The 27026-nt window shown below is 39.7% G+C and overlaps 2 protein-coding genes across 3 annotated transcripts; both read left to right on the top strand.

The window, feature by feature from the left end:
* Positions 1-1885: 1885 nt before the first annotated feature.
* LOC124149712 (titin-like) lies at positions 1886-8417 on the top strand. Of its 2 annotated transcripts, XM_046521454.2 has the most exons (11): positions 1886-2006; positions 3451-3526; positions 3853-4006; positions 4580-4749; positions 5209-5463; positions 5707-6003; positions 6411-6710; positions 7137-7292; positions 7439-7451; positions 7639-7694; positions 7786-8417. In XM_046521454.2, exons 2-11 carry the CDS (start codon positions 3451-3453, stop codon positions 7824-7826), a joined length of 1518 nt encoding a protein of 505 aa, XP_046377410.2. In that variant the 5' UTR covers positions 1886-2006; the 3' UTR covers positions 7827-8417. The 2 variants fall into 2 exon arrangements, with proteins under 2 accessions (XP_046377410.2, XP_048254097.1); XM_048398140.1 differs by lacking the exon at positions 7439-7451.
* Positions 8418-10050: 1633 nt separating this feature from the next.
* Positions 10051-19323, top strand: LOC124149715 (peroxidasin homolog). The gene is made up of 12 exons (XM_046521459.2): positions 10051-10207; positions 10547-10625; positions 11357-11495; positions 12081-12241; positions 13529-13780; positions 14277-14546; positions 15409-15705; positions 16045-16200; positions 16391-16409; positions 16866-16903; positions 17230-17294; positions 17743-19323. The coding sequence occupies exons 1-11, from the start codon at positions 10181-10183 to the stop codon at positions 17259-17261; spliced, it is 1470 nt and encodes a 489-aa protein (XP_046377415.2). The 5' UTR covers positions 10051-10180; the 3' UTR covers positions 17262-17294; positions 17743-19323.
* Positions 19324-27026: the final 7703 nt, after the last annotated feature.

Raw genomic sequence — 27026 nt, 5'->3', positions numbered from 1 at the left:
TCATATTGCGTATTTCTGATTCCCACACGTGAAATCAAGAGACTATGAATATGGTGGCGCTTAACTCTTGTGCATGTGTATATATTTTATTGTCAATTTACTTGTTGCATGACGTTGTAGGGAACATAACTGTAGCAGCGGTAGAACATCTCACATAAAAGCCTCCGCGGAAACTGACCCCAGCCTAATGAAGGGAACTAAAAGTATCGTTATAGCAGTTTTAGCACACCAAAGTCAGACATATTGTCCTTTTTCAGTAGTATTGAATATTCCTATCGTACTTTTAAGGCAGTAAAACTCCTAAAACATAGAACAAACAGGTATGGACTCTATGGCCTCATGAGGAAAATGTCCTGACGGGCTAACAACCCTCTCACAATGAAGAGTGTGAATGGCAGTCATTTGAGATCTATATAATATAAATCTGATCAATATAATGTGAAGTATGCACACGCGGCCTGAACTCAGGGGAAAGGACTAATGTCATGTATGGACATATTCGATTTGGGAGACAATGGTCACATTCCCAAGCCCATGAGATTTATCACGCAATAAATAAGACCTACATCCCTTGCGTGTCATATAAAGTGAGCTAATACCGTGGTAACTGATATACTGTGCAAGTGGACTTAAAACGGCTTAAACCCCAGTTCAACCACTCATTCAGTTTACACATAGCGTATCTGTTTGCAATCTCGCCCCGATTATTTTTCTGGGTGTGTCAACACCATACCCATGCTCGTGCATCACGTCGGGCTTTCCTCACACATTAAACAGACACGCCGTGATATAAATGGAATACTGCTCAAAGCCGGGTTAAACACAACTCTCTCACTCAATCTAATTGCAATGATGTTCAAAACAACCACCACCGCTACTATTGCTGCTGCTGCTGCTGCTGCTGCTGCTGCTACTACTACATTTACAACCCATATCAACTTGCATTCCCAGTGTTCAGGGGAGTTAATATTCCCAGCTGTCTGTCAAAGCTAAAGATATTCCCAAGAGTCGAGCTTGCTATGGGTCACCCGTCAAGCTACTCAACATCGCGGGGCACGGGTGGCCCAGTCGTCTGAGGCGCCGCGATTCGCAGTGCATAGTCGAGTCCCCTGGGCACGCCAGCAACCTATGATTGTTCGTTTGAATCCCGGTTCGCTCTGATTATGTTTATAGGTTTGTCAGCAAAATACCCGTACCCATGGGTTTAACCGAAGTGGTAAACGTCTGACACCCACATCACTTCGGGCTTTCCTCCCACATTAAGCTGAAACGCCGCGATATAACTGGAATACTGTTAAAAGCGGCGTTAACCCCACCTCACTCATTCACTCATTACTCAACATCGCTGTCATTGCTGAACTACACCTGACCTGAAATATGTGTTCTGCGCATGGTTACGTTACGCATGTTATTCGTACATACAGATTGAGAGGAGTACAAAATGAAGCAGTTTTACCCTTACCGCCTCCCTGTGTTATATAACGGCAAAATCAATAATGAAGCGACAATCTACGAAACATACTGAAGAAATATGAAAAAAATACATTCACATGGTAACACGTATCGACATGTTTATGATACAAATGTTGGGGAGGAGTGTCCAGTGCCACACAGGGGTAGACATTAAGACGTTTATTACAAGCTAAACATGTCTTTTTCTCTGAAATATATTATCTCAAAAACATGCTTTACAAGCTTACAAACTTTACAAAGTCTTACCAGGTCGAACATAGTGGGAAGAAACTGGTGAATGTACACTGAAAACACTGAAGTCGTGTACAAGTTGTATAATTACACAGTCATCTATTTTAGTCAAGGCTACATTACAATTTCGTACACGGGAAGGCATAACGTTGCACAATGAAAGCAAGACCAGGATGTAAAAAGCCAATATATATATACACAAGGGAAGGCCATGTTAACCTAAATGCTCGTCAACGCGTAGCCAGTCACAGCTTTACAAAACTTTGACATCGCATTGAATCTATGGTCGACTAGATGTAACAGTGAGTATTTCTTCGTTTGTAATTTTTGGTCTAGCTAATATATATATGCAATGTAATGGTGACTCATAAACACATTAAACTTAGTCGAGTGGAGTCTGCCTTTAGCAGATATGTCTTATGCTAATGGAAAGGGCTTGTCGTTTGTATTTATATTCCAGAAACATATCTAGAATGGCTGAGAATGATCAAGTCATTGGAAACAACAGAAAGTGTTTCAATTAACTAAACTTTGAATAGGGAAAAAAATAAGACATAAAAAACGTGAGGCCTTCACCATGCACAGTTGGCGACCAGAGGCGAAAACTGTGAGTACTGGTATTTAGTACCTCCTGCACTTTGTCAAGTTGACTTAGAACAAGCCTCGGCATATCTATCAAGTGTCTTGCAGGCAACCAGGATGTGAAAAAGAAACAGCTTGCTCAATTGCCCTCACCACATGTTGATTGGTTGGTTGGTTTGTTGGTTTGTTGTTTAAAGCCGCCGTTTGGAGGTCTGTAAATAAACCGAGTCTGGACCAGACAATCCAGTGATTAATATCATGATCATCGATCCACGCAATTGGGATCGATGACATGCATCAACTAAGTCAGCAAGCCTGACCACCCAATCCCGTTAGTCGCCTTTTAGGACAAGCATAGTCACCTTTTACGACAAGCACGGGTTGCTGAAGACCTATTCTACCCCGGAATCTTGAAATACTATGTATACTATGCTATATATGCTAATGCTGTTCATATTACCTATTTGTATGAAATTAAAGAATAACACATGTGACAAGAAACTACATAAAATGAAATCTGTTTTTTTATTTATGTATTTGTTGTGCGTCCCATGTACATATTAAGAAAGATTAAACATTCATGGAAGCACGTGTATCAATCATATAAACGAAAGTGCAGTACATTTAATTACAATTCATAACTAACGCAGACCAGTTGATGCCTTTTACTAGAGTTACTGATTGGGCTATAGATGACAATGTATTGCATAATAACATACATTGTCTCTTTTCTGTGTCTTCATGTATTGTTTTGAGGTATGTGTACATAGTCAGGTGTCAGATACACTATGTACCCATTGGTCCTATTTACAGAGGGGTTCTTGGAATGTTTTAAACTTGAATTGTGAATTGAATTCCTCATTGTATCATATATTTAGTATCATTCGTTCAGAATGATTGATTGTCTGTTGTTTAACGCCACAATCAGCAATATTTCAGCAAAATGACGGCGGTCTCTAATTAATTGAGTCTGGACCCGACAATCAAGTGAATGACATCATGAACATCGATCCACGCAATTAGGATACGATGACATGCATCAACCAAGTCATCGAGTCTGACCTCTCGAACCCATTAGTCGCCTCTTACGTTAAGAATAGTCGCCAGAAAGCATGTGTTGCTGAAGACCTATCTTCTACCTTGATCTTCACATGTCCGTTTCAGATGGAGTATTGTAACCCTGGTCTGTGGAGATCGATCGTACCATTCTTCACAGTGTTGTTCTCCTTTGCATGTGTGTGTAAGTAAAACAAAAGCATCACATGGATTACCGCAACAGACAGTGGAAAAACAGCAACAAATCAGTGTATTTATTTAAATACAGTGAAGCTTTTTAACTGTAAGCAGCTTACTGCTTTCTCCTTCATTATGACATTGACTAGTAAACTAGTTCCTATTATGGCAAGTTTGGAAAACGTTGAGTTAATATTATAAATGTGTCGTAGTTAAACAAACAAAGTAGCAAAAATTAATTATGCAAACTTAGGACAGATTCAGAAAGTGATCTCTGGAGGTTTGGAAAGAGTGATGTGAAGTGTCTTTTCTTTTGTTTTCAACACATTTCAGGTAGAGGTATTCAAGTGCGTCTGGATCCAGGACCTAACTATGGCAATGTACAGATGTACCACAACGGTACCTGGCAGAGGGCGTGTCTTGAACAGTTCTATTACCTTGGTGGATACGCCTCACATGTCATGTGCAAGCAGCTTGGTTTCAACACGTAAGTTTCAGATTGAGTGAGTAGGCACGTCCTGCACTTAGAGCAATATTGCAGCCAAATCACGACGGGTAACAAAGTAACAGAGACAAAACCCTTTGCTTAATCATTGCTTAATTAAAGGCAGAGTCCATTATACGATACCGACTATGTCACAAGCATGTGTTTTTGAATTACTGTCAAATGGTGATGATCACTGGTTTTTAAGAAAAGCTAAGCGTAACCGGCCCAACCGGCCCAACCAGTCCATCTGTCAAAATATATGCACAAGGAAGTTAACTGTTTATCTGTTTAAACACGGAAACACATTGTACAAGCCAAAATACATCTTGTGTACCCATTTCATGGGTCTTTGGCGAGAAGAAACAATGCTTCGACCAACAAGCTTTCATGCCACCAGGGATGTGCTAAACCATCGGCGATCTATTCATCCTGCAATGATTTTGACACTTGGCATTTTGGAGTTATGTTATTATGAGTACCTGTTGGTGAATATAACCTTGTTTGCAATGTGACCCTTGTTGGAATTAGTCATATGTGCTTGCATTGATTAAACATACATTCTTCTTCCTTCAGCAAACGCAATGTAGGTATGCGTCAAACTGGAACACATCATGGACTATTTTGGTATACCTGGATTCATTGTTCACCAGTAGACACAAATCTGAATCAGTGCTATTCCGAACCTATCACTAACAGGACATCCTGCTATGATTATGACAAAGCAAGAATCGCTTGTTTATCGGGTATGTTAAACATATTTATATTGTATTAGTATATTGAAAGACTTGTTTCAGAAACTTGAAATTAGTTCTGTTTTGTCTGCTTCCTTATTGTGAAAGTTACGGTGAACTTCAATCAAATATTCAAAACGTTCTGATACACTTTGCCTGTTTTTTAAAAGGTCATATTTTGTTTATCTGGACATACATGGGGTATTCCTGACAATGTACATGTATACACGACTTTTAATAGCACCAGTAGTGTTACGAATATACAACCTACATATTCAGGTTAGTTCAAGACATCATGATTTGGGCACGTTTGCCACAACACCGTGTTATCTTCCTAGTCAACGTCATCTTTGTAATTTTAATAAAATCTATAACCCATTAATACGGAATAAATATAGAGAAGAATCCGCGACAATAAGCATAACCTGTTGGGATTTTAGTCAGTACTTTCAAATATTTGCCTTCTTTCAGATAACGAAACACGAGTTGATATTGAGAACCACAATGTCACAGTCACTGATGGATTCAATTTCAACACTAGATGTAACGTATACACACCTCAAACAAACTTGTCCTATCACTGGAACCACAACTGGAAGAATCTATTTTACTCGGGACGCTATTTTTCCGGGAAAGGTAACAGGACCGTAGCTGGTAACTGGACTTGTTCAGTGTCTTCAAACGGCAAGACACTTGGATCAGATTCCACAGTGATCAATGTTATTTGTAAGTAACGTGCATTGACTTAAACAACTTTAATGTTGAAACCGGGAAAGATTGATAGTAATTTCGAATAATTCTATGAAATGAAACGAAAGCACCATATGCAATTTACATGAAATGAAATACTTTGTGTCGTCAGTTTAATTTTCGTAATGAAGTATTATTTAGTAAAATAGTCATATTTTCATATATAATTTAATCAAAAGGACACAGTGGAAAAGATCATTGTACTGTTTGTGTTTGTAGATCCTCCCAAACGAATGCAAAGCAAGATCATCTATGCAAAAGTGGGTGATACTGTAAGTTTAAGTGAAACGGACGTTTCTTTTCCTTCACCGGAGACGTTCACTTGGCGGAGACTTGACACGAACTCGTCCTTCGTCAGATCTGTGACCCCGCCTGTCATGTCTAACATACAGCAGGCTGATGCTGGGGAGTATATCGTTATGATTCAACAGCCTGCATATTACCTAACACCATCTGCACCTGCATACAGAGGGAATTATTCGTTCGGTGTACAATTGGTAATGATACGCATTCCATGTAAGTTTGAAGTACATTATGTTTTGGTGAGAGGCGAGTAACGAGATCGGGTGGTCAGGCTCGCTGACTTGGTTGATGCACGTCATCGATCCCAATTGCTAAACAACAAGCCAACCAGCCAACCAACATCATGTTTTGTGCCACCTGGTATTAGCACTATTTGATGTTGATTTATAAACACATGTTAATAATATAGTCAGTATCGTACAATGGCTTTCACTTTATTGTGTCCTTCCAATTGCATCAACTCAATAAGCTAGTAAAAATTCAGCTGCAAACGTGATGCATGCGGTTGAATTGATATCCATGCATGATGATGATTTAATTTCCGTTCTATATTTTCGTGTTCAATACACTACCATTAGATTTTGTAGTAGTGTTTATAAAACTTAAAATTTAATTACCAGACCCGCCTTCCATTCAGTGCGAGGAGATTGTTCGGGTTATGAATGGTCAGTCTAGAACAGTAGAGTGCAAAGTTGATTCCTATCCAAGACACCACACGATGACGTGGACGCTGGCTACAACAGCTGGAACCAGAACTCAGTCAAGCCACAAAGACACCTATCACATTGTCAACGCCAGTGCTGGAGATGAAGGGAATTACACTTGTAGGGCCACCAACAACCTGACGTACCCGGATGGTCAAGTCGAGACAGGCACTGGGACATGTGTCATTAATGTGAAGGTCACATCGCCCAATGGTGGTAAGTTTAAATTAAGATTAAATATGTCTGTTTGTTGTATATAATCGAGTGTAGACCAGACCAGCCAGTGATCCATATTGTGAGCAACAATCCAAACTGTCGGGCAACGAGGACACCCTAAGCAACCAAGTCACCCCATGTGACCTTCCCATCCATTTGGTCGCCTCTTACGATGGGGACAAATTATCATACGGAATCCCCCGTGGACAATCATTAAATAATCTGAAGTTGGCTGAAGGAGGATGTATGTTTGTTAAATAAACATGATGTGGTCGTTCTCTGAGTAATAACCATACACCATGGACAAAAGCAAATCAGATTTGTATTTTATTTCATCTTTGAAAAACAGTGATACTTATATATTAATGTGTCCTATTTTGTATCGTCTATTTTAATGTCTATTCCTATTTGCACTGTGTATTGTAGGAAGAAGTGGGGATGAAGGTGCTGCAAAGAGAGCCTCTGGTCAAGAGACCACAACTAGTTCTGCTGTTTGGGGAGGCCTTGCACTTGTGGCAATCGTGGTCATAGGACTGCTTGTAGCTGTTATCGTGTTGGTCATTCGACAACCTGATAAGAAAGGTAAGATTTTGTTATAGCCAAACATTAACATGCTCAAACGCTTGTTTATGATTCACTAACGACGAATCACTTAATTTATACATTAAGGTACGTTCATCTGTATTCCAACGGTATATTTGTAACACATTTTTACTTTGTTATTACAGAAGTTCCGAATGGGTGAGTGTACCATCCCTTCTTCATGTAAGGTTTGTTTTTACAGTTTTCACATCACACAAATGGAAAACCCTGCATATGAAAACTGAAACGTATCTATAGTATCAGATACTTGTCAAAGTAGCAATAACTGGACGATAGATACATGGAGGTATTAGTGCTAATTTTCTGTAACATGTGACTGTTATAGAGACAAGCCCATTGAGATGACGACAGTGAACAGGGCAGGTGTAGCAGCCATTTCCGGTATGTTGTTGCAAATCATTGACGAACTTTGACATGTGCAGTCGAACCATGATGTTCTGGTTACTTAACATAACATTTTCATTGATTACAGGTCCTCTGTACGAGAATGCACAAGATCACAGGCGGAAGTGAACAAGCTGTTGTTCTGCCTTACTACTACTACTACTACTACTACTACTATTACTACTACTACTACTACTACTACTACTACTACTACTACTACTACTCCGACTACTACTACTACTACTACTACTACGACTACTACTACTACTACTTCTACTACTACTACTACTACGATGACGACGACGAAAACTTGGGGTATACATGTCACATATGCTAACGCCGTTTAACTGAATTACTATTTCAGTTGGCTCAAAACGGCTCAACTCACAACAACAACATTTAATTCCCATCTTGAACGGCTGCTCAATGGAGCTCTACAGGGGGAATAGGAAGATATGACAAAAACGTGGTTTTAACGGTGTACTGAAGCACTTGAAATATGCAAAAAGAATTACATAAATGTAAAAAATCAAAATCAATTGTACTGTGATTATATGCATCTGTAACCATTTCTTCCTTTCACGTTATATTATACTTTATGCAAACAATTTTCAAGAAAAGATTCTTGATAGGGTGATTATATTTTTCAAATATATATATAGTTATTGTATTATATTCAAACTAATATTACCAATGCCTTTGAATAAAATCTATAATTAACTGTGTTGCAGTGTCGTGGCGTTGTGTTGTTTAGCAAGTCTTGAAAGGTGTTCACTGAATTGTGAACTATAAACTGCGCTGTGCTTTAAACAGAAGTATGCTGTGTCACCCTGAGATGATACAAGCAGGATGAATGGGTGTGTCACATTTGCAGACACCAGCTACTGTGTTCATTAACTGAACCGAGACAGGACAGTTTAAAACTACAGATTGTATGTCGTCCCTAGACAAATAACTACAGATTGTATGTCGTCCCCAGACAAATAACTACAGATTGTATGTCGTCCCTAGACAATTAACTTCCTGGTAGCAAGTTGTGTATACATCGATAACAAGATACGTTGTTGAGCGAATTAGATGTCTCAGTTATTTCCCTAAACGATTATGTTTTAGTGGCATATAACTATATATAAGTAAAACGTATGAAGGAAAATATCGGCTCATTCAGATCCAGTGGGTATTAATCTGGGAAACAATACTTAGCACATATCTATGTGACACACAACTTAAGAACTAATCAGAAGCACCGGCTAAAGGATCCGCAACAGTAATATATGTAGGATGTTTGGTGCAACAAGAAAAACATAAGACATAAAACACTCATGCATATATATAGGTTAACAGTCAATACTACACCGAGGACTATACTCGACTTTATAGTGTTAAACGGATTAGATCAGCATCAGTGTGAATGACATAGCTAGTATAAATACAAGGTTTCTCTAAATACATTATCAACGTATCCAAACTTTAGTTTAACAAGTAGACAACTACTCATTCGCTGTCTGTAGTGATCGTTGTTGTGGTGCAAGTATGCATCCATAAATATTGTCAGTGCGTGAGTGAGTATGGTTTTACGCCGCTTTAAGCAATATACCAGCAATTTCACGGCGGTGGACTCCAGAAATGGGCTTCACACCTTGTACCCTTTTGGGGAATCAAACCCGGGACTTCGGTCTGACGAGCGAACGCTAGAACCACGCCCCAACCGCCCCTTAAATAATATATCGGACATGTGTGTGTTTCTCGGACATATTATGACAAGGTCCCCGTCAATAACATACAAAAACCTACGTTTACAATACAGTTTAGTTGCGCCCATCCTTGGTCAGGTGTATAGGGTGCCTAAAAGACATTTAGAGATGGTATTTGTTGTTTGCCTGACTGGCGGGCAAAACATGGTCTGGTCGGCTCGGAGTCAGTATATTGTGTCAGAGTGACTGAGTGGGAAACTTTTGTTAAACTGCGGCATGGCATCTCAGTGGGCTAACATTATAAAACCGACATTAGCCCGGGCTAGTACAAGAAGCCACACGCACGCACGCACGCACGCAGTCACGCTTGCACGCACTCACATCCACCCATCCGCCCAACCACCCACACACCCCATCCCCCCGCCCGCACACCCCCACACACATACGACCACCACCCCACCCCCCCACACACACACATACACACACACACACCCTACCCCCCCACACACACACATACATACACACACATACGTCACCCCCCCCCCCCCCCCCCACACACACACACACACACCACCACCACACACACACACACAACCACATGAAACAAACACACACATGTGCGGGCATAAGTTCTCGAAAACCCCATTTCACTTCACCTCACCTCACGTAAAAAGTATATTTACATCCTGAATGCTGAACGTAACAAGAAACGTTAGTCGCACTTCGTTGCATTCAGCAACGGGGAGCTTGAACAACAGTGTGAGTCTAGATATCATATCGTGCTGAATAATGGCAGCGACAGCAGGAAGGGTTAAGGTAAGAGAGTCGCGTTATATCTGCAGTATTGTTAAGTGATACTTTCGCACTTCAGGATAGTTAAGTATTTGAACATAAACATGTATCTAAAACAAATAATGTTGATAACATCTTTACCAGGACGTAGATTAGTGTTTGATGTGATTATGACAGACTCTGCTGCCATGGATATGTACATGTATAGATGATGTGCTTAGAGACTTTCATAAGACTGTCATCAGTAACTGTACAAATAGGCTGTTATAAGGACAAGTACATGTATCCTATCCCATTGATTCCCAAATCGACATGGTATCCTACTGCAAGAACATTTGTTATGAACATTTAATTTTTTTTCAGAAAATGCTCGCTGAAGTGAAGAAACGTCACATAACGATTTTTGTTGCACTGTGCATGCTTCACCTCACAACAGGAGCAGGTATTTTACTTTTTTCTCCCTCCCCCCGCCCCCCCCCCCCCCCCCCCCTCTCTCTCTCTTTCTCTCTCTCTCTGATATAAGATATGGGCTCATTGGCGAACTTGTAGCCGACCTTATTATTATGGGTTCACTTGATATTGAATCTTAATGTATCCTCTAAATACACGTAAGGAAAGGAAGGGTAAAATGGGCCAGGGGGGAACACAACACAGTGTCTAATTAGACAGTTACCGTGTCAATGAAGTCAATGATATAAAGAGTGTGTAATGGATGGAATGCAGATGCATTAATACCGTAACAACTCACTGACTGGTTCAGACAAAAAGGCACAATTCATGTAAATCTGAAATTAAAAACATATTTTCCCCTTTTAAAAAATATCCACTGTTTTTCAAATGCTGCTCAAAGAAAGTTCTCCAGGTATCTCACGGTCTTTCACACAGTGGTCAGTCAAGTGACTTTCAGAACTTTCTTCGCTTCTTAACAAATAATTCGATACGTAACTTACAACCAATGATTATACGTGTGACTTTCGAAAGACAAGTTTTTAAATAAACATATGTCACACTTAGTTTTAAGTTAGGCATGTATACAGTAGTTCCGATCTCTTCAGCTGCATCTTTCCAATATAACAAATAGATAATGTACCTCATCAATCCATTTATAGGAACTTTGAGATCTAGATACATGTACACTGATCACTATAACAGATCCATGAATGATGTTTTCAGTGGTTCTTCGTCTTGTTCCTGGACCAAACAAAGGTGTTCTGCAGATTCTACATAACAATACATGGGGAACATTATGTACGCACTACTACTTTGGCTTTGCAGAACTCAATGTTGTCTGCAGACACCTGGGATTCAATACGTAAGTGCCACATGTGACGGAGAGACTGTTCAGTGCTGTTATTCTAACTATATGTTGTATATCTTGATTGTGTACTATTACAGCTGTCTCCCCACATATAAGTGATACAGAACATAAATGTGGGACAGCGCGAATGTGATATTTCTCATTTGAGTGTGTCAGAATTTCCTTATTGCTAATTCTGTGGACATAACAAACCAAAGTGCAATGTATTGTGACCATTCCTGGTCTTCAAACTGATAAATTATTGAGCGTTGTCTTACATGGATTTACTGTATGCAAAGGATATAAACCCATATATTATATCCCTCATGTTATTTAAAGGGCATGCCTAATAACGTTTGTGTACTTTCAAATCTGGATCCTAATTGTTATCCTTTCATAACAAATACATGCGACCCGTGACGATCCGGGTTGCGAATACATGTTCAGCAACCCACGCTTGCAGTAAAAGGTGACTTTTCTTGTCTTAAGAGGCGACTAGCGGGACTTGGTTGATGCATGTCATCGTATTCCAATTGTGTAAATCGATGACCATGTTGTCAATCACTGATAGCTTCACAAACAATTTCATCCTTTTTTCAGAACCAACAACATTCTGAGAGACTTCGGTTCACTACCTGGAAGTGTTAAATATATCGCACGATTCAATTGCAATGGAAGGGAAAACAATTTCAACGACTGTCCAGATTTTAATTTGACCCGCTGTTCCTCCTCCAGCACCGTGGGAATAGCATGCCTTCGTGGTATGTATGCAACTCAATTATCACATGACCATAGTTATCACTTGGCACTGTTGTTTTGCACAGGGACAACGGTTCCTCAATATTGCTGGTGTGATAATATAATGGTGAGATAACAGAACAGTTACCATGTCCTGATACTGACACGCAGCTGTCACACAGACATGTTGCTATTCTGTGATACCAACACAAAGAACAAAGAACAATAAAGAACGAGGCCTGTTTTTACACGATAAAATATTGTTCTATCATGACATTTCTCGAGATTCGAACATACGCTCGCAACTTCAAGACGTCATAAATTGGACGACCCTATTTTTAGAAGGACGTGAGTTTTTCCCCTTAGATGTAGCTGGGCAACGCAGATGAAGGTAGTTACCAAACGATCTCATTCAAAAGGCATGATATGGCAATGAGTAATGCGGGAAAAGGTACAGATAATGTCGTAATGATTATGAGAACATTCAGGAAATACTATATCCCCCTGTTCAGAAAATGGACTTGTCCGACATTGCCGAGATCCTTTTGTATTCAGGGAGACATCAATATTCAAATACGGATAAATATTTTTAAAGCTTGTAAATTTGATTAACATCCCAAAATAGTCCCTCTCGTAGTTTATTTTCATAAACAAATGGCAGCATGATTCAAAATCAAAATCGGTTTCAATGATAAAGATTTCGTTGCACAATTTTGTATTGTATTAAGAAATAGAGATAACATTTAAAATATAAAACACAGCGTGTTCATCATCAACTAGATTAAACGAAAACTCCTTGGTATTAGTGAAGATACTTCATGGAACAGGGGTCCATTGGTTTGAATCGGTTGTTGATCTCAATTAATGGAAAATGAATAATCGCCTTTAACCAAAGTGTTTTGATGTATATGTCCAAGGCTTGTCCCTCTAAATATATCTTGACCACATATACGTGTATGACAGGCATTGGAATTGTGTAACACCGCTACTTCGGAAGCCAACATAAAGTGGGCATCCTTAAAGATGCTTAAGGATTTCCTCATCGCACTTTGCTGTTATTGCTCCACACAGATCAATATAACGCAAATATCGATTAAAGCGATCGCTCGTCACGCCGAAGACCCGGGTTTGATTCCCGACATGGGTACAATTTGTGAAGCCCATTTGTGTCGTCCCCTGCCGTGATATTGGTGGAATATTGCTAAAAGCGGCGTCAAACCTCACTCACCCACTCTCTCTCTCTATGGTTGTTTATCATTAAAACTATTGGCCTCTGGTTTGCTTAACGTCTTCTCATTTACATGACACAGACACAGAAGGTTTGATAACCCTTGGCAACGAGAAGATCAGGGACATCGAGGAGGGAGGATCGTTGTCTTGCTCAGTGTACGCAAGACAGTCTGTTGCGTATGTGTGGACCAAAAACGGAAACATACAATCTTATCAGGCTTCTAATGCAGTCACTCTAAAGCGCACTGACTCTGGGAACTGGACCTGTACTGTTTACTCAAGTACTGGAACCAAACTTCTTGGATCAGACTCAGTTATCGTTACTGTTATGTGTAAGTATGGCACTGAAACATTAAATGTGTTTGTTGTTTAACGCCGTACTCAGCAATATTCCAGCTATATGACGGCGCTCTGTAAATGATCGTGTCTGGACGAGACAATCCAGTGATTGACATCCTGAGCATCGATCCACGCAAGTGGAATACGATGACATGTATGAGTCAAGTCAGCGAGCCTCACCACCCGACTCTTGTGTTAAGCATTGTGTCTTTTACAGCATGCATGGGTTGCTGAAGACCTATTCTTAACTGGATATTAAAGACACAAGCAGAAGCACTGCCTGTGTGTGCTACAATATAACATATATGAAATGTATATTTGTCGTTTTCCACAGCAACAGGCGGGGCAAATTGTGTCAAGTTCTCATTCAAAGCAACATCATTTAATTTGTTAACGTTAACACTTAATAATGTTTCAAGGGCCTCTTTGAGGTAACAACACTTGATGATTAAATACATAATGTCACAATCAATGTGCATAATATTTTAGACCACCCCCTCAGCCTAACCACGAGAACAATGTACGCCCAACGAGGAGACACAGTGAACCTGAGCAGGTCTGACATAAGCCTCCCTCCACCACACGTCTACAGATGGCGCCAGGCAGGGCTGGACTCCGAGTTCACTGAATCGACCAAACCTCCTGTCATACCAAACATACAGCTAAATCACAAGGGGGACTTTATCCTGGATGTGACAAACACATTTCCCAGTGGACGTTCAGATTCTGGCATGGATCTTATCAAACTGTATGTTTCATGTAAGTCATATTCTATTGACCAAAACGGAATTTTTATATTCGACGTTTATAAATTAATTGACATGTGGCCTCCTATTGTAATTCAGTTTGTATAGTTGTACACGACGGTTGCATCTACTTAATTATACTCAGGCTAATACCTACTTTGTCTTACTTTAGAACACCACAACTATCCACAAAGTTGCAATATTCAACCTATCACTTAATTGCTAATTTTACTCAGGCCTTAAGTTAACTGAACAGAGTTACTCATTGACACAATGACACACTGGCTACGGTGTTTCTCTACAAGCTGTAGAATGTGAAAACAATCATATGGATACTTTTAATAGTCAAATTCGGTCAATTAAGACGACTGCATTCCGACTGAAATCGTCCAGATTACATTATTAGATTTCCGGATTATCGACTCATGTATAAAGATTATATTATTTTTTGTTTATACATGTTCGGCATTTATTGTAAAGTGTGTATTTCTGGGTTGACGTTGTCTTGACCAAGGAGGTTTCAATGAATATATTTGTAATTTCTTTAATGGACAGATAAATGGAAATCTCTTACAAACTTCAGACTGAAGGAGATATATTTGAACATGATTGACAACACTGATTTCTCTTGGGTCCTGTCATTCCCGAAGTATGCTTTCCATAAAAGGCGACTATGCTTGTCATAAGAGGCGACTAACAGGATATAGTCTTTGGTTGATGCATGTCATCGTATCCCAATTGTATGGATCGATGCTCATGTCTGGTCCTGACTTGATTATTCACCGACCGTCGTCATATAGCTGGAATTTTGTTGAGGGCGGCGTTATACAAACAAACAAATATTCCCAAAGTAAAAGCCTTTTTTACACTTTCAGATGCTCCCTCCGTCAAATGTGAAAGGGAGGTATCAGTTGTAGTGGGTCAGTCTCTCAATTTAGAGTGTGACGTTGATGCCTACCCAGACCCGCACACCCTGACATGGTCGCACATCACCGCCTACCAGAAAGAGGTGTCTAGCATGACAGAGAAGTTCCGTATTCCAGAAGCCTCCCATGCTGATGGCGGCCTCTACAAGTGCGAGGCCAGGAACAACATCACTAACCGACGTGGCGACGTTGAGGTTGGCGTCGGGGCGTGCAGCATACGGGTCACCGTCCATGACTCAAGTGAAAGTAAACTCTATAATATCTATCCACTCAAACTATATGAGAATTGTTTGAAAATAAGTGAACGTAACACATATCACTGTCAGTCACTGTTATTAATATGCCGCTTTTAGCAATATTCCAGAAATATCACGGCAGGGGGACACAAGAAATGGGCTTCACACATTGTACCCAGTCAGGAATTACTGTTATTAATAATAATACAATTGAGATAATAATTGATTGATGATTAATGACCAAGTTGTTTTTTGTCTTAAATATGAGAAAATGTTTTGGACAGTTCATGTCATCGTGTATTTTTGTATATTTACAATCACATGCTTGTTAATAAATTCTCAATTTCAGCTTCGACATTGCTAGTTGTAGCTGCCAAGTCAAATGATAAGGGAGGCAACTCTATGACGACTGTTGTATATATTGTTGGGAGTATCCTTGTGCTGATTGCTCTCTGCCTTGTCATCGTTCTCGTGGTGCTGACACTGAAGCGTCTCCCGATGAAAGGTACTTGCAGTTAGCCTGGCACATATTGATACCTAAACAATCGAAATAAACTGGATCATTGATTAAATATGATGCTCAAATAATTCTTTTCACACCAAAGCGTGTTATAGTAGACAACTTACTATGGTGGATTTATTTATCAGATGTGTTTGTGACACACCTTTAACAATTGTCTCTTTCTATTCTTTAGGGAACGGAACGGAAGAAATGTGAGTAACTTCATTTGTCGTCGTTATCTTGTACTTGTACATTGATAAACACTGTCTACGTTTCACAGTTTGTAACGAATATGAGCAATGCCCAGAGAAAAAAAAGACCATAATGCATAGAGTCCTGATTAAGGTACCATGTCTTTAATCTGTATGAAACCAGAAGCATACTTTACTTTCTCTTTTTGGGGGCACGGGTGGCCCAGTCGTCTAAGGCGCCGTGATTCGCTGTGCAGAGTTGCTTCCTTGGGCACGCAAGAAACCTAAGATTGTGGGTTTGAATCCCGGTTCGCCCCGATTATGTTTCTAGGTTTGTCAGCACCATACCCGTGCTCGTGGGTTCCAACGAAGTGGTAAACGTCTGAGACCTGCATTACTGGAATAATGTTAAAAGCGGCGTTAAACCCAACTCACTCACTCACTCAATCACAACTTTCCCTTTTTTCGCAAATTAAGGAAGAAGACAGAAACGTGCCAAGTCCCTCCAGAAGAAGGTAACCCACAATAAACATATATTCGCACGCATATGCGGCAAACTCTTTTTGCAAACTTTTTCAAATCTCAGACATGTCAATATGACAAAAGTCCTTGAGGTAAAGAGTGTAGCAGATGACTGAAGAGGCATTTTCATGCACTTGCCTTAAGTAAAACTACCTTTGATATTTTATTCGAATAGAATTGAGAAGATTTTATGTCCGCTGTAGACACATATTTTACACGTTTGAAATGTATCAAATATTATGGTCGAAGTTGCATATTGACGCTTTATTAGAGATTGGAGAACAATCTCTTAAGCAGTAGTTGTTATTGTTTTCTTCAGAGCATGCCTACGAAGGACTGTCAAGTCGCTGAGACGGAAAGAAATAACCCGGTCCACATTGCAAGGTATTGCATCTGAGACATTATATATATTTTGTTTGTTTGTCTGTTTGTTTGTTTTTTAACGCCGCGCTCAGCAATATTCCAGCTATATGACGGCGGTCTGTAAATAATCGACTCTGGACCAGACAATCCAGTGATTGATATCATGAGCATCGATCCACGCAATTGGGATACAATGACATGCACCAACCAAGTCAGCGAGCCTGACCACCCGATCCCGTTAGTCGCTTTTTACGACAAGCATAGTCGCCTTTTACGGCAAGCATGGGTTGCTGAAGACCTATTCTACCCCGGATCTTCACGGGTCACATAATATATAATGTTCTTTGAATTTTACATAATCTACATAACATGTAACATCTACGACATGTAGATAGCAAGCTGCGTGTCTCTACATGATGCCATCGTACCGACACAATTATGGATAAGCTTCCTTTTTCCTGTGTTACAGATTCCGCACAAGCCTGCCTTATCTGTTCTAAAGGGTTTCATTGCGTCGCCATTCACGTTCAAGGAATACAGGATTCAATGTCAAGTCACTCACGATGCGTTTTCTTGTGAACAGATTCTCTCACCCACTAGGAATACCTATTTTACTTACAGTTGCTTTCTTTAACATAATTTTGATTTATCCTTACCAGTTGGCTTTACCAAAAACATCCCCAATTGCGTACTCTGTTGATGTTTGCTAATTGTCTTCTTGTATATAGTATGATGTATAACAATGTTATGTGTACTTCGTGAAGCATAATTTTCTTTGTTACTATTTGCGCATGTAAACTAATATTGATAATGGAAGTAGTTTTGTAACAATATTCTTACCATAGATGTGTGACATATCAGATATAATAAATAAATAAATAAATAAATAAATAAATTCAAAATTCTCATTTTTTTTGGACCACGGTGATATTTTTACGCTACATAAACTATTAATAAATGTATTTTGGAAAATGCGAGTGAATATATGTACCATGGAGTAATTCTCAAAAGCCATGTATTTTATTCCACCCAGCAGTTATAGTGTGATATAGTGTGTTATTGTGTGAGTAACAATGAAAGGCAATTCATTTCATATTGACCAAAGCTTGATTACATAATATTACCCTTTCGATATCCTGCCAATCAAAATCAGTTGATTCCATGATAATCCCCATTCTAAATTACGGTTCAGAAATCTGGGGAGGTGAAAAATGAATCATAATGGAAAATATTCACCTTGAATTTATAAGCAAATTGTTGCCTAACACAAAGGGTAATCCACTTTCTATACTGTATGCAGAAATAAAAAGTAAACCACTTTACATCACTGATGTGTAAAATCATTTCTTTTCCAACAAAACTAATCACTGGAAAATCGTCAAACATATCCTGTATTATTTTACCAGTATATATTATATTAATATACTTCCGTGTATACCAATGTATTTTAAATGTATGGTGAAGACACATCTTGAAGATCAGATTCTATAAACTTATTAATTATGAAATTAAAACGGAATTCTACCTAGATAATTTAGCCACAACATACTACATGCCACTAATACTGTTGGCTGCATGTCACAGTTGAAAGAGGTCGCTAGACACAAAATACCATTAGTTACATCAGTTCCATTGTGTTCTTGTTATGACATTGCTGATGAGTATAATTACTTCATTTGTGAAATGTTTGTTACCTGTCACTCAAATTATATTCTGATGATACAGGAAATCCTTCAATGTTTAAACAGGTCAAATTATTTGAATGCAAAGATAACTTACCATGAAGCAGTTATCAATTTTCTGTAAATCTATTATGAATGTTTTTCAGTGATTATAGAACATGATGCCGCCATGTATGTGAATATACAGATCACTGTTAACCCTCAACGCACCATGTCTTGTGGGCTTGAGTAACATAAGGTTCAATTCAGTTCCGAAGGCAAGATTGCACTTTTTTGCACTTTGAACTAATCGTTTGTAATAACATGATTCAACTTTTTTAAAGTGAAATAAGCTGTAGCACGCTTTCTAATAAACACATGGAATTTGATCTTATTTTCTTTCTGATTCCTATTACATTTAGTTTAAGAAAAGTTACTGAGATCAGCTCCTGATGCTGTTATAAAAATAACAGTTTCAAATAAAAATCCCAGGTTCTGATAACATATTCTACAATGATATTGAAGATTTCTTGATTCTGATTGGTTACAAAGAGGTTTTCTGTTTGCTTCAGAAACCGTTTTAAAATATATTATCACTTTTCACTCAAAAATGCGCGTATGAATACATCGATAGCCTACATATCGATCCTCATAAATATGTCCGCCGATCAGCCATAAGAACTGTATTCGCTCTTCTAGATGCTGGGTCTCTAATAACGCCTGGGGCGGTCGGGTAGCCTAGTGGTTAAAGCGTTCGCTCGTTGCGCCGAAGCCCCGGGTTCGATTCCAAACATGGCTACAATGTGTGTAGCCCATTTATGGTGTCCCCCGCCGTGATATTGCTGGAATATTGCTAAAACCATACTCACTCACTCACTCTAAAAACGCCCAGTCAATGGCTCTCGCGAAATTAATAGACGGCCGAGCGTCTTATAGAGGAAATACGGTACGTTTGATGTCTGATGTTTTGGCGACGATTTTGACGTTCTAGATGAGATGATGAGATTAGGCCTCCCAGACAAAGGCATATCCTTTGCAAACAAATGATCACTTTTATGAAACTGTTAGGGATATGGCAGGAGGGGATTTGGATGTCCATCAGAAACCACTCATGATATCAATCACTGGATTGTCTGGTCCAGACTAGATTATTTACATCCTGCCGTCATACAGCTGGAATGTTGCTGTGTGTGGCGTTAAACAACAAACCAACTAATTTGAACACCTCATGTGACCTTGACAGCAGAATAGGTGTAGACTGTCACCCGAATTAAGCTCTTGAAAGTTTCCAAAGGATACACACAAAACGTATGAATATAAGATGTATTGCAAATCTATCCTGGAATAAATAACTTTCTCGTCACGATATAGTTTAAATATTGCCCATGACACGTTAACTTTCAACTTTCGCACTCACTGTTTTAACAAAGCCATTGGTAAACTTATCAATGTGGGATGGTAAAGATAGACATGTCTTCATGATGGATATTAACATGTATTTGCACACAAAGGAAGTATGCCATGGTTATGCAATTGTAACTGCCACAGCCGAGTTGTTTGAACCAGGTATAGTAAGGATTAACATTGTAATACTTCGGTTTTGGCATCCTGTTTTTCATAACGATACTGTAACACATGCAAATACAAACTTTGACAAACACCATTACTGTACCTAACATTTCTACTGTTGCCGTTTCCTAAAAATAATAATTAATAGATAAACGTCTTGTTTGTTATCAGACTTTATTATTACTTTGTTATTTAGTCTTTGATGGTGTAAGCCTGAAGTTTCAAATACTAACTGAAGGTGGAAATACAAATTGATTTGGTGTGTATTTAAGTTACAATATGTACATATTGTGTATCCCGTTATCAATATTAGGCCTCGTTCATTCAACTCGAGCTAGTGCAACTTCGGGAGCAAATGTGATTAAATAACATTTTGAATGCCTTACGCGGAAGTCTATGAGTGAGTGAGTAAGTAAGGTTTTACGCCGCTTTTAGCAATATTCCAGCAATATCACGGCGGGGGTCACCAGAAATGGGCTTCACACATTGTACCCATGTCGGGAATCGAACCCAGGTCTTCGGCGTGACGAGCGAACGCTTTAACCACTAGGCTACCCGACCGCCCCGGAAGTCTATGAGATGACATAGTACTTTTATCCAGTACTTTTGGCCATACTAAGGTCTATGGATACCGTCCACATTCCCCAACGACCATTACACTGTAAGTGTTAATACATGTACCACGATAATATTTACATTGGACCATTTCCTGCTATCTACTATTCTACTATCTATAATCTTAAGCCAAAATATATATCTCACTGTTCCCTATAGAGTTCACTCATGCGCTGGAGACATAACTTATGTTATGTCCTTTATAACACGGTCATATATAGAAATAACAGCCCGGACGCGAAAGTCGACTTCTGTGAATCCGGGTGAAAATTTAGATATAACCAGGCTAAAAGACGACAGGGCTCACTAGTCTTATACCCCCAACTTCTCCCCCAACATATTTCTAAGTTCAAAACATGAAAAACGAAATTTTGTCCAAGAAAATCCAATTACCTAAATCAAACATTGGACCGGACCCCTTCTATCAGTATGGAAACTGTTCGCTGAATTTGAAAAGAAGACAAGTCCTTGGTTTATGCCCTCAATGCCGACGGCCAAACTGGGTAACATCAAGTCCCTTCCAATTGTTTTTACGTCTTTTTGTATGGCGCGGACAGGTATCGAACCCCGGACTTTCCGTTCTATGGGTATTATCCACACCAACACGGTAGTGGTGTGAATAAGGTTAGCAGGCGTAATTAGTTTCCTCGTCTCTTCCCTGACAGTTTTACTTTTGTATCATTACTGAACACGACAACCTTCCGTTTGACTTACTGTTTTACATGACTGGCCATCAAGACACCCTCTCCATCATAGTATATGTGACGTCAACACGTTATGTGTGTGCATAGATTTGTTTGTGTTGCAGCTATACCACGGCGGTATGTAAATAATCCAGAGATTGATAGTAAGAGCAAAACACCACGCCATCTGGACATGATGACATGCTACCAGCCTCCGAGCCTGACCACCCATTCCAGGAAATCGACTCTTGCGACAAGACATGTTACAGGGGACAAGTTCTATCACGGAATCGCCACTGATTGACCATAGGATTTAGGATCAGAGAAGGTTCCGAAAATAATCGTCGCAAGAGTGAACCAAAATTGTTATCATGTATGTGATTAGCTGATTGCAAGTCATCGTATTACTTGGGGGTACGGTGGCCAAGTCGCCTAAGACGCCGCGATTTGCTCTGCAGAGTTGCTTTCCTTGGGTACGTCAGAAACATGATTATTGGTTCGAATCCCAGTTCGCCCCGATGATGTTTCTAGGTTTGTCAGCACCATGCCCGTGCTCGTTGGTTTCCCCGAAGTGGAAAACGTCTGAGACCTGTATCACTTCGGGCTTTCCTCCCACATGAAGCTGACACGCCGTGATATTACTGGAATACTGTTAAAAGCAGCGTTAAACCCAACTCACTCACTCGTCGTATTACTATGGCGGGGGCAATATCAACACACCAACCAGTAATTTGATGTATCCAACACTCGATTATTTAAGGAACGCAGTAATACAGAAGGAATATTGCTGGTTGAGACGGAAACCAACCACCGCTTGCTTTATCAGTTAAATAAATACCCTTAAATGTATAACACGACAAAGCAAAACATAAACACATTGACACTGACAGATGTTTATTTTGCAAAATCACGAAATTACAGGTTTTCCTTCAATAGAATCTATCAGGTCTCTCGCCGTAGAAATACATCATGGAACATGGTTGGGATACTACTGATGCCGTTGTTGCAGTATCTCCATTGTAGTGGCAGTATCGCGTATTAACAAATGTCACCAATGTCACCAAAACGGAACAATTAGTTCTTTCTCTAAAATATGGAGTTCAATGGGGAAAACCATAACGCAGACGGATTAGCTTCCCTAATCAATTAATCCTTATATCTCTTACAATTATTACAAAGTATGAAAGGTGAACCTACTGTCAAATCACTTCCTGGACATTTTTCTTATTATAATTAACATGTAATTTGATGCCTCTTGTGATACGATGACTGTTTACCCTCTAGAATGAATAAAAACAATTTAAAAAAAGAAATAAATGCCACAAATGTTAAACTGTTGAGTAAATGAGTGACTATTTATTGACGGCGCATTAGCAATGTTGCAGCTGTCTCCCTTCCAATGAATGAAAATAGAACAAACGTGTTGTTGAAAGTCGGTAGGAGAGATCCTTTGGGCCAGTGTCGTACTTCTATTTAATTCAGTGCTGCGGGTAACACAGAGGGACCTCACACGTGCCCCAGCGTTCATCGGGATCCGTTGTGTAACACCATAAATACCCGTAACGTGATGGGTCACGGCAGTAGTTAGCAGATCCTGTTACAGTTTGGGGAGCGTCAAAGCCTGAGATAACGAACTTGTCATCGTCTGTGTATTTGTGAGTGTGTGGCTCTTGAGAATCCCATCGCTGGCAGATCTTGCCGAAACTGGTTGTTGATTGAGTTCCAGTATATGACGCTTTTCGTTCAGATATCCACCAACAACTCGATACTCTAAAGAACAATACGAATATATTGATAAATAACTTTTTTAAGTTTAGATTTGTTTGTGCATTAGTGCTGTCATAACCTCGATGACGGTCCTCGCCTTTGTTGTTTGTATCTCCAAGGGTACGCAGACAGATAAAACGATTCCGAAATATGCGTCTGTTCACCAATAAGTGGAGGGGTGGGTAACCGGTAGGGAGAGACCACCCAATCCCGTAAGTCGCCTCTTACGACAAGCATTGGCTGCTGAAAACCTATTCTGTCCCGGATCTTCAAGGGTCGAGTCGGCATGGAATGACATTTGCGATTGTTCATTTTTGTGTAGCATGTCAGTTTCATGATTTCTCGATATTTCACGCCAACATGCATGTGAAAGAGGTGTCACTGTCGTGGTCCTGATACATCGGATTGTGTATGTTTAGCTTAAATGTGCGTGTTCTGAAATTGATCACTATGTATGATACACTGTTTGGATGAATTGCAGTAGCAGTGGCATATATGCATGGTTTCGGCTGTTGTGAATCATGCACATCACCGCGGTGTTTTCTGTTTTTGTACTCTCACTGTGTGCTCCAGTGATAAACTCGCACCTTACACTGTCCTCGCCAGGGAAACATTTGCGGTGATGTCACGTTGATTTTTCAATCTCTCGCCTGCGAAATAGTAATTCATCTGAAGGCTAACTGGATCATCTAATTATTTCCTGCTTCTCATTTTCACGAAATCCTCCACCGAAGTAGGCTCAGAGTGAGTTGCTGCCCCATTTTTACTTTTTTGAAGCACCCTCTAAAACACAAATGTTTGTTGACGGAGATGGCGATGAATGTCAGTTACAAATAGGTTTCTTGACAATATATTGTCATGAATACAGTTTTTGTACACTTCATTAGTGATTTGTGCACACTTTTATTTTCGTTTGTTTCAATGAAAAAATTACCAAACTGTCCCTAAAGATTTGCATAAACGGTAACATGTGTGTGCAAACGGTACACCTTCATCAGGTATTGTCATCTCAGCATCAAACCAGTCAGGGTAAAGGTCGAGGACGTCAAAATCGTCGCCAAATAATCTGTTAATGCTCTGATCTGTTATGTAGACTGCTCTTGTCGGGAGCCATTGTTATACGAAGGATGAAGGCTACAGATCACACAGGTGACTTCACACAAACTGTTTTTCTGTTAATTTTGAGGTATCACATGTTTATCAACTATCAATATAGATACCCGATTTCAATTCTGTTGTGACCAATCAGAAGCAATCATTTTTCAATGTCATGGTATAATTCCATGTATGCCCCCGGAATAAGTCAGAATAAATTTGTTGGTGTAGTTAGCAAATACTCCTAACACAGAAGGAGGCGGCAGGGCAGCCTTGTGGTAAAAGCGTTCGCTCGTCAAGCCGAAGACCCGGGTTTGATTCCCGACATGGGTACAATGTGTGAAGCCCATTTCTGGTGTCCCCCGCTGTGATATTGCTGGGATATTGCTAAAAGTGGCGATAAACCATACTAACTCACTCACTCACTAAGTAAGGAGATAACTGGATTGATTCTTGTGAAAACCTACACCAATAAAATGATTCATCCGTAAACCCACCACTAACATCAGAAATATCCTTGATTTTCAATTTATTTGTTACATGAAATTGAAGCGAATATAACTGTAGCAGTGGTAGAACATCTAACATCAAAGCCACCAGAGAAAATGACCCTAGTCTAATGTCCGTCGAAGACATTTATAAAAGGAACTACAATTATCGTCATAGCACATCAGCGAGTGAGTTGGGTTCAACGCCGCTTTTAACAGTATTCCAGTTATATCACCGCGTGTGAGCTTAATGTGGGAGCAGAGCCCGAAGTGATGCAGGTCTCAGACGTTTACCACTTCGATGAAACCCACGAGCACAGGTATGGTGCTGACAAACCTAAAAACATAATCGTGGCGAACCGGAATTCGAACCCACAATCATAGGTTTCTGGCGTGCCCAAGGGACGAAACTCTGCACAGCGAATCGCGGCGCCTCAGACGACTGGGCCACCCATGCCCCCTGATATTTTAAGAAAATATCCAACATCATCTTATATGTTTATCAACATATCTTGACACGCAATATGTAGCTCTAAACTGTCTTGACAAGATTCAGATTATGCGCTCTAGCCTTAATGCAAAATATCTTGCTAAAAAGGGATACCAATGTAGCATTCCATTTATAAAACACAATACATGAAAATTAGTCAGTGTTGGTGTTGGTGTTCCTGCAATGCATGGTGGAGGAAAACTGCATTCAAAAACTGTCACAGTCCCATTCTAGTGTTATTCTGTCATATCACCTACACCGTTCAAACGTGTTGAAATATTTTATCGCGATTTTCCTGGTTGATAAACGTATAAATAAACTTAAACCCCAGTTTCACTCACTCCAGTCGCACTAGCCATATACCGTATCTATTTGCAATCTCGCCCCGATTTTATTTCTAGGTCTGTCAACATCAAACCCGTCCTCGTAGGTTTCACCAACGCGGTGAACATCTGACGACTGCATCACTTCAAATTTTCGTCTCACATTAAACTGACACGCCGTGATATGACTGGAATACTGTAAACGGCGTTAAACCCAACTCACTCACTCACTCTAATTGCAATAATGTTAAACACTACCACCTCCAGTACACCTACTACTACTACTACTACTACTACTACTACTATTACTACGAGTACGAGTACGAGTACTACTGCTGTTGTTGCTGCTGCTGCTACTTCAAATACTACATTTACAACGCATATCAACTTACAGGCAACGTGCATTCCCAGCGCCCATTGGAGTTAACTTTCCCAGCTGTCTGTCAAAGCTAAATATATTCTCATGAGATGAGCTGCCATGCGCTGTCACCCCTCAAGCTACTCAACATTGCTGTCATATCTGAACTCCACCCGACCTGAACTATGTGTTCTGCACATGGTTACATTACTCGTGTCGCAGTTATTCATACATACAGATTGAAAGGAGTACAAAATGAAGCAGTTTTACCCCCACTGTTTCCCTGTGTTATATATGCAACGGCAGAATCAATAATTACGTGACAATCTACGAAACATACCTACGAAATATGAAAAAATACATTCACAAGGTTACACTTATCGACATGTTTATGATAAAATGTTGGGGAGGAGTGTCCAGTGCCACACAGGTGCTAGACATTAAGACGTTTATTACCAGCTAAATATGTATTTTTCTTCGAAATATAATTTCTCAAAAACATGCTAAATTTACAAACTCTTACCAGGTCGAACATAGTGGGTAGAAACTGGCGAATGCACACTGAAAACACTGAAGTCGTGTACGAGTTGTATAATTACACAGTCATCTATTTTTGTCAAGGCTACATTACAATATCGTTCCCGGGAAGGCATGGCGTTTTACAATGCCAGCACGACCAGGATGTAAAAAAAACAATATATATA

This window comes from Haliotis rufescens, unplaced genomic scaffold, assembly GCF_023055435.1.
Source record: "Haliotis rufescens isolate VD_foot unplaced genomic scaffold, xgHalRufe1.0.p SCAF_18, whole genome shotgun sequence".
In the NCBI taxonomy this organism is placed as follows: Eukaryota; Metazoa; Mollusca; class Gastropoda; order Lepetellida; family Haliotidae; genus Haliotis; species Haliotis rufescens.
This window is presented reverse-complemented; position numbering and strand designations above follow the sequence as displayed.

Excerpts from the sequence above, each read along its gene's own strand:
- LOC124149712 (XM_046521454.2), top strand. The coding sequence starts at position 3,451 with ATGGAGTATTGTAACCCTGGTCTGTGGAGATCGATCGTACCATTCTTC. Across the intron at positions 3,527-3,852 it reads GTTCTCCTTTGCATGTGTGT|GTAGAGGTATTCAAGTGCGT; the intron begins GTAAGTAAAACA and ends AACACATTTCAG. Across the intron at positions 7,695-7,785 it reads AGGTGTAGCAGCCATTTCCG|GTCCTCTGTACGAGAATGCA; the intron begins GTATGTTGTTGC and ends CATTGATTACAG.
- LOC124149715 (XM_046521459.2), top strand. The coding sequence starts at position 10,181 with ATGGCAGCGACAGCAGGAAGGGTTAAG. Across the intron at positions 11,496-12,080 it reads AGACACCTGGGATTCAATAC|AACCAACAACATTCTGAGAG; the intron begins GTAAGTGCCACA and ends TCCTTTTTTCAG. Across the intron at positions 13,781-14,276 it reads AGTTATCGTTACTGTTATGT|ACCACCCCCTCAGCCTAACC; the intron begins GTAAGTATGGCA and ends ATAATATTTTAG.